We start from the raw sequence: 8,389 nt of genomic DNA, 5'->3' as shown, positions 1-8,389 counted from the left end.
ACTGTTAACGGCCTGGTCTATGAATTCAAGCCCGAGCCCGGCCCGAGCCTGCGGCACTGCGCCCGGGCCTGCCTGGGCCCGCCGATAATCGACTTCGGGCGGCCCGGGCCCGTGCAGTGCTCTACCGTGGGAGGCCTAGTGGAAGGTGACGTTGCAGGTGCGGGTGAAAGGCACCAATGCGTGCACATGCGAATTCTTCTGTAGACCATTCAGAGATAGCTGTTTCCCGGGCAAGAATGCGGAGGGCCCTAGCTGCGTCCGTCCTAGACAATGGGATGAGTACAGTCGTCGGCGGGCTCGTCGCTGTTTGATGCGCCAGCCGGGCGGCAGCGTCCGCACTTTCGTTGCCGACAATGCCGCAGTGGCTGGGAAGCCACTGTAGGGTGACATCATGACCCGCCTAGGCAGCACGGTCGTACACCATTCTTATTTCTGTCAGGCGCTGTTCGTGAGGCCCCCGGCACAGGGCTGACTGAAGTGACTGAAGTGCAGGCTTCGAATCACAGAAGATAGCCCATCTGCGGCACGAACTTTGCTCGATGGTGTGAAGAGCGCTACGGATGGCCGCAAGTTCTGTAGCCGTGGAGGTTGTAAGATTGGCTATCTTGAATTTGCTGGACAGTGACAGTAGTGTTGTAATAACAGCGCCGGCAGAACCCGACGATGTTACCGAGCCATCAGTGTATACATATGGGTTCGGTCAGACGACCCACAAAAATTGCAGAAATACTACGGAGCTGAAAAAGCATATTTATGTGCAGTTAAAGACGCAAAGAATTCTTTTTTCAACGTTGACCTACCAAACATGCTACCAACCAAAAAAATTTTGCCAGGTTTTGAACCCCCCGCATACCACCCCAATTACTCTTACCAGTGAATCGGGTCACGTAATCACCGATGATGAATGCGCTAACATGTTAAACATTGCTTTCTCATTCGTGTTTACCAAAGAAAGGGACGTGTCATTCACAATACCACCCACTGTTATAGAATGTGCTATGCCACCCGTATCGTTTACTACTAATGGAATTTTGTGCTTAATCGGCAAGTTAAAACTTTCCTCCTCTACCGGGATTGACGAAATCAACTCCAGGTTCCTTAAGAATACAAAATATATTTGTACATCTTTTCTATGGTTACTCTTCTCACAGTCACTTTTAACACAACATCTACCTGAGGACTGGAAGAACGGGAAGGTCGTTCCAATTTTCAAGTGTGGTAACAAAAACTCGCCATTAAAATATCGTCCCATATCCCTAACTCGCGTGCCCTGTAAAATCGTGGAACACGTCATATACATGCATATCATAAACTTTCTTGATTCAAACAGCTTTTTTCATCCCACACAGCACGGGTTCCGCAGAGGTTTCTCTTGTGAAACGCGACCTTATTTATTCATGATTTGCATGCTAACCTGGACTGTAACTTATAAACCGATGCCGTATTCTTTGATTTTGCCAAAGCGTTCGACAAGTACCCCATTATCGACTGTTATTAAAACTTTCCCAGTTAAATCTTCCCCCTAACATATTAAATTAGATTAAAGAATTCCTCACAAACCGCTCCCAGTCTGTTAATATCAACATCCTTACCTCTAATCCTCTTCCAGTAACGTTCGGAGTACTCCAAGGTTCGGTTCTTGGTCCCCTTTTATTCCTTATATACATAAATGACTTGCCCTCAAACCTAACCTGTAAAACCCGCCTGTTCGCCGATGACTGCGTTATATATGACCCTGATACAGACATTTCGAAACAATCATCCCTACAAGCCAACCTAAACTGCCTGCAGGAATGGTGCGAGTGCTGGCTCATGGAACTTACTCCCAGTAAATGTAATTCGTTTCATTCCACCGCCGCCGTATGCCGCTTGTGTATCCATCCGTACACAGTTAATGCCACCCCCATAGAAAATGTTCAGTCATATAAGTATTTGGGAATCATTCTTTGTAGTGATCTTTCATGGAATATACATGTTGCTAACATCATTTCATCTGTAAATAAAGCACTAGGTTTCCTTAGATGCCATTTACGCCTCGCTCCACAACACGTAAAATTACAAGCATACAAATCCCTTGTTCGACCGAAACTAGAATACGCATGGCCAATTTGGGACCCTCGACAATCTTATCTTCCGGTGTAGGAACCAATGGTCCCGGAACAAACGGTCCCGGTCCGGAACTTATGGTCCCGGAACAAATGGTCCTAACTCGAAAGTAGGAACAAATGGTCCCGGAACTAATGGTCCCGGAACTTATGGTCCCGGAACAAATGGTCCCAGGCACCTCTTCGGGCAAAATGATTCTATAAAATTTCACGTGGGTTTTCTGTTTAAATTTGTTGTATCTTGCTGGAATGCAGTTTATAATTTCTGTATTTTCTTTATTTTTGTTTTCTTTGTTTTTTCTTTGAATTCCATTACAACGGTTATCTCAATTTACGCTAGTACTACAATTAAACGCGTTATTTCTGCCAACCATGCATTTTTTGTGCGAGTGCAGGGCATTACACGATTGGCCCGTTTTGGGAATTCTTTATTTGTATTTCCGCCGTTCTTCTATGCCCTTTTTATTTTAGTCTTCGTGTGTTTTATACGTTGAAAATGAATATCATTATTTATTACTTCTCCCCCTGTATTTGTTGTTTGATTTTTGTAATATTTTCATTTTTTCTGTTTTTGACTTTTTGGTTTTTCAAAATATCGTCGTACCATTTCTCTGCCTCGTCACGATATAACGAATGAATGTACTACTTGCAAACACAGGGGGAAAAAGAATCCGCGTGAGAAACATGCAGCTCCATGATTTACAGAATACGTAGAGGCATGCCTCAGAGAGAAGCGCCATCAGTTTCTTGTGCGCAGGCACTTCACGGGAGCGTGCGTAGTGAGTTCTCTTCCTCCTCACTCGCCTTCGGAAGTTTTCTCAGTCACCTCAACTATTTCAAGGCACGGCCAGACTCTACGTCCTCTTCCCCTTTAAGAAGATAGTTTGAGTCCGCCAGTGTTCCGGGAAGCCCCACCTGCCGCGAGACGCCGCGAGTAAGCGAGGTTGGTTGCGCTGCAGGCACAATCTCGAGACATGCGGACGTCCGATCGCGAGCATCCGCTGAGCCGCTGGTCAAGCCAGGCTGGTGCAACAGCCGGCACCATGGCCAATTTCTTCTAAACAGGGCAATGAGGGCCATCTCAAGCAAAGAAATATGCTGCCGAAGCGAGTGCACTAGCCCCCCCCCCCCCCCCCCTCACCTTCTTTCTGTTTTGATCTTTACTTTTAATAGGCGCCGCGAAGGGGCTAGTCTGCCGGCGGTGGAGCATCAACCCGCAGAAATCGTCTGCTTTTCATTAACCCATGACGTGTGACTATATGCTTCTGGCGATGTTTGGCAGCGTAAAGCCGCCAGCAAGACAAGCAATAACATGTTTATGTATTTGCACCAATAAGCTGCATATATTAGTGCTCAAATGCAGTTGCGAACTATAAAGTTTGTTGTCGATGGTGGGTGACAAATGTCGAGTATGAGCTCACCTGCTGCCCTAAGCACGACTTCACGCTCCCGGAACACGGCGGCAAAATGAACAAAGCGTGTTAGCCAGCAGTCGTGTAAACCTTGCAGCATAAGAAAAGGCGTGATAATAGCTACGTATTGCCTATTTTAGGAGAAAAATAAAAGTTTCTAAGCTGCAAGCTGCAAAATTATCGAGGTCCAAAATCTCGATTTGTGTCGCTCCGTTAAAATTATGGCAGCCCGTTATTGTATTCGCTTTAAACACCGCCCGAGTGCTGCCCAGTACACACAGATTTTGATTGAAATGTCTGCCACAGGTTTGCCTGATATTCGGAATAACAAAAAAAGGCGAGCAAAGGAAGCATGCGAGGGCGTACACGTGCGAGAAAAAATTTGTATACCGCATTTAACTCAAGTAAATTCAGCCTTAGCCAATATAATATACATGAGCAGATGCAAAATACATTGTGCACAAATGCAGACATATAAACATAAACACACTGACCCCTTCCTTCCCTCATGCAGGCGTTCATGCATAGGTGCCGTAGTGGTGGGACCATTTTTTCCTAGTTTGAAGTTGGGACCATTTGTTCCGGAACCATTAGATCCGAACCATAAGTTCCGGAGCCATTTGTTCCGGGACCATTTGTTCCAGGACCATTTATTCCGCCACCGTTATCTTATACATGCCATCGAATCACTTCAAAACCGGGCCGCTAGATTTAGTTACTGTTCATACTCTTCCACTGTCAGCGTATCTGGATTGAAAGCGGAATCTGGTTTAACGGATCTAGCACTTCGCCGTCGTATTGCCAGATTTTCTTTGTTCCACAAAATGTTTCATAGTCCCTTGCATGCCCCACCTTATATCGTTCCCGCAACACGCATATCTCACCACATGAGCCATTTGCTTCGAGTTGCTCGGCCACGTTTCCGGACCTCTGCTTTTTCTGCGCCGTTTTTTCCGCGTACAGTACCAGACTGTAACGGCCTTCCCAGCGAAATCACAACCATTACTTTGCCCATCATCCTTCATAGAAAACATCAAAAAGTTTTTTCTTTGTTAAATCCTTGGCTTCTATGTTTGTCACTTTTATTACCCACCCCTTATGTAATACCCCCTCGCGGGTCTTTAAGGAAATAAAATAAAATTAAATCATCTTGTATCCTCTCACATCATTTTTTAAAGGGGGGAGGGGGGGGGGTGGCCTTTTTCCCCTTCCCTTGACTTTGCTCGCTGAGCTGAAGTTCCTGAGGTGGTTGCATGGGAAGATAAACGGGTACGGATCATCCAATATGTATAATTTCAACCTAATAACCTAAACAAGAAAAGAACGTGCGAAAGAAGAAGTCCAACGATGAAATTCTAAATGAAACGCGTAATCCAAGATGGTGCCGTTAGTTGCAACGCTATGAAAGTAGCACCCGGGGCTCCGTAAATCGTCACTACTACCACCACCACCACCATCATCATAATCGTCGTCATCATCATCATCATCGCCGTCGTCGTAATCAGTCAGTACCAGCCGGGCCGAAGACTTCTCAGAGTTATGTCAAACATTCAGTACCCCCTTTCAAGTTTCAAGGGAATTCCCTTTTAAGCAATATCTTTTCTTCGAGACCCTCCGCGAAAATGTACCGGTTCGTCTGTTTGGTTGCGTTTCCCTTAAAGAGCTCTAGGCAAAAATAAGCACCACAAGATTATATTGTCCCGTTGTCAAGAACGACGCAAGGTTCTTGCAGTAATTAAACGTTATGGGAGCAAAGCTGTGCCCCGCAATAAAATTTAAGAAAAGTACAAACGTCGAAGAAGCAGTCAACAAAGTGACGGACCCAGCCCAGCGTCAGCGAATCGAACGCCGTGGAGTTGGGCCTGCATGCATTTTTTTCTATAGAGCGCACTTCATTACAGAAACATCCGATCAGATCGAGGACATCGCCGATCAAGCAAGAGAAGTTTACGTGAGTGAGTAACGGGTTGTACACTTTTCTATCACCGAGATAGCCAAACATCGCCCAACGCCTTAAGGAAAAAACGGATGTCCCGCTTTGAGCACGGGATAGGATAAACCTGTGCGGTGAGGTACTGGCAACAAAACATTAACACAACGGTTCCACTTTGCATGGTTCGCGCCATTACCCCCCCCCCCCCCCTTTCTTTAAGAGTGCATCGTACCGATGCTAAAAAAACTGTTGTCAAAACAAATAAAAATCCATTATCCGGCGAATCACATGAACGACCCCGGGCTGCGGGCGCCGTCGTGATGTTCCTGGTAGTCAACGTGGAGAACAAGTTGACCAACACGTCGTTGAATTTTGTATGGTCCACAATATCGGTGCAGAAGTTTCTCGCTGAGGCTCAGGACTGCGGTCCAAACTCACACCCGATCTCTCCCGTGTCGAAGAGATCGGCGTCGAAGGCCGCATCGCTATATGTACCGGCCGGTGTTTACAGCTGCAGGTATGCGATCCAGCGCGCAAATGAAGTTACCTGCGCGATTCCTGGATACTGTACGCCCGCCGACGTTCAAGACAGCACATCCGCGGTGGTTTTGTTGAGGCGCTCAGTTAATCCATTCATCTGGGGGTGGTGCGCGGTTGTCCTTCGGTGGTCCGTGCTGCTGTAGCGTAAGACATGAGCTCTGCAGTGAATGCTTTTCCGCGCTCCGTACATGTATCTCCAACAAAAGAACACAACTATCTGCATCCGTCCGTATACTTCTTCTAGTAAGCCTGTGGGTCACATGATCGAGAAGGGGAGGAAAATTAATAGAAGCGATTTTATTTCTTACACCACTTATTCAGCTAGAGCTTGAAGAATGAGGGGATCGGCGGTATCAGCATGGATTTCTATTATCAGGCGAAACGTTTCGTTGTCATACCGCACCTAAGAAGCAATAGTCACGGCACAAACTGCTTACGTCGTAGCGGCAGACGATTGCGGACCAATGGTGGTGGCCATGAAAGTGATAATGCAAATGCAAATGCAGTTTCCCAGTTAGCATTAAAACACGGAGTCAAATTATGTTACTGAAAGAGACGAATAAAGACGAATAGATAAGCAAAAAATATTTTGTGATGTTCTTCAGTTAAGCCCAGGCTTTTCGATAGCCTTTGGATTAGCGCTACAAAATCGACTTGTGATACTAGCGCTAACTTCAACTAAAAAAAGTGCGTCTGTGTCGAAAGCGTTACCTTCCGCCTTTATTTTTATGACACGTATGAAGTGTTTTTCGATCTCTGGTAAGCAACGTCAAATAGCTTCTTGGGCATTTTGGCGTTTAGTCGGACCTGTACATGCACACATCACCGATCACTTACGTGAGGCGGCATGGCGAAATAGAAAATTCAAGAGGTCGAGAATAGGGTCCTAAAGCTCTAACACTTGCCTGTCAGTTCGATTGGGCTTTCCGAGTGATGTGGCAAGTTATAAAACATTTACAGTAGTGGTGGTACGGTCAATATTCCTAGCCGAAACTGAGTTGTTGATCAGGGATTATGTGGTTAGCCTCAATAAATAAAAACGCGTGTTTTAACATGACGTGCTCAATAGCGTCTTCGCACATGGCGACAGTAAGGAAATAAGGCTAAAAGCAGCAAGCAGAAAGTTTTTTGACGTTCGGTACTCCTGCTAAATTTGAGTGCTTTCAATATCTTGGTTGATCCACGAACGTCAGCGATGTTTTGAACCATGAACTGAAGTATTTTGAGCCCCACTTTGTACATATCTCTATAAAAACCTTTGGGTTTTTATTAACTCCGAATGATTTCTCAGCATCTAAATTGAGCAAGTCAAAATGTTCTTTGTTCGTAAAAGCATGGGGCCTTAGCTCATGAAGATAAATAAAATATAGGGTGACGCCATCATCATGTGTAAATACCAAACGGTAGTTTTCATTTAACACGCGGGTTTTTTTTATGTTGTTGTTGTTGCTGCTGTTCATGGATATCTAGAAGAGTACGTTCTCAGCTCCCCCTGAGGCTTGTAAATGGTTTTCTTTTGAGCGAAATCTTGCCCCCCGTCACCGAACTCAATACCAAGCGAATAACACGCCTGTATTACCGAACCGATGCACGCTGAGCGTCACTGGGATTCAATGAGCATCACAAAGACTGTATCCTACGAAGTCCAAACTTTTCGGGGGCCCGGTTTACCTGGTTGGACGGCGCCAGGTGAATCCTCGTTCCCGCGCAGCGTGCCCCGGCGGCGGCGGCGACACTCCTGCGGTTTCCGCCGCAGCCGTGGTGGTGACTGGCCTGGTGAGTGGTGACCACCGACGAGGAGTGCGCCACTCCGTAGAGCATGCTCCTACATCCGCCGCGGAGGCCTGGCACACAAGAGCTCGCGCAGCGCCCTCTCGCGGCGGGCTGCCGAGCGACCGACCACAAAGCGTCCGAGCCGCGACTCTCGGGCCGTTGCCTCCCTCGGCGCTGGGGGTCCCTTCGTGAGCGGAGGAGAAGAGCTGGAGAGCGGAGGGCAGTCTCCGAGCTCCCCAGTTCCGTGCAACGAGACCAAATCTCGGTCTCCGAGGCGAAGTACTGCGTGAATGCACGGAGCCCTTGAGTTTTCCTTTAGTGAGAACTCGTCCTTCCGCCCGTTTGACTAAAGAAAGTTATTGAAAGAATTACTTCGTAAAGCATGCAGATACACGAATCATGCATTTGTACTTTGGTATGACGTTTTAACTTTTTAAGGTGTTGAATTGTTCATTGTGTAGCTTTCACATGAACAAATACAAGCAGCAATCTATGGGTCTTAGCCATTGGTTAGTTATAGACAAATTCAAAACATATAAATTGGCGCAGGGAAATTTTGCACGCAGACAGGTTCAAAGCGTAATGGTATGAAGCAGCCGAACTAGTGATTAGCGAGAATGCTTCTT

The 8,389-nt window shown here is 46.5% G+C and overlaps 1 protein-coding gene across 2 annotated transcripts in view; it reads right to left on the bottom strand.

Annotated features, from left to right (window-relative positions):
* The window catches only part of LOC144159644 (protein phosphatase EYA2-like), a 125,034-nt gene extending 117,208 nt beyond the window's left edge, over positions 1-7,826 (bottom strand). For both annotated transcript variants that reach the window (XM_077691253.1, XM_077691254.1), the window contains exon 1: positions 7,662-7,826. In XM_077691253.1, coding sequence (XP_077547379.1) covers positions 7,662-7,811 — 150 coding nt within the window. In that variant the 5' untranslated portion in view covers positions 7,812-7,826. The remainder of the gene's footprint in view (positions 1-7,661) is intronic.
* Between the last annotated feature and the right edge of the window lie 563 nt (positions 7,827-8,389).

The sequence above is a fragment of the Haemaphysalis longicornis genome, unplaced genomic scaffold (genome assembly GCF_048455015.1).
Source record: "Haemaphysalis longicornis isolate Haplotype H1 unplaced genomic scaffold, Haemaphysalis longicornis Haplotype H1 scaffold_10, whole genome shotgun sequence".
Lineage (NCBI taxonomy): Eukaryota > Metazoa > Arthropoda > Arachnida > Ixodida > Ixodidae > Haemaphysalis > Haemaphysalis longicornis.
The sequence above is the reverse complement of the archived record's forward strand: the minus strand, read 5'-3'. Positions and strand labels throughout refer to the sequence as shown.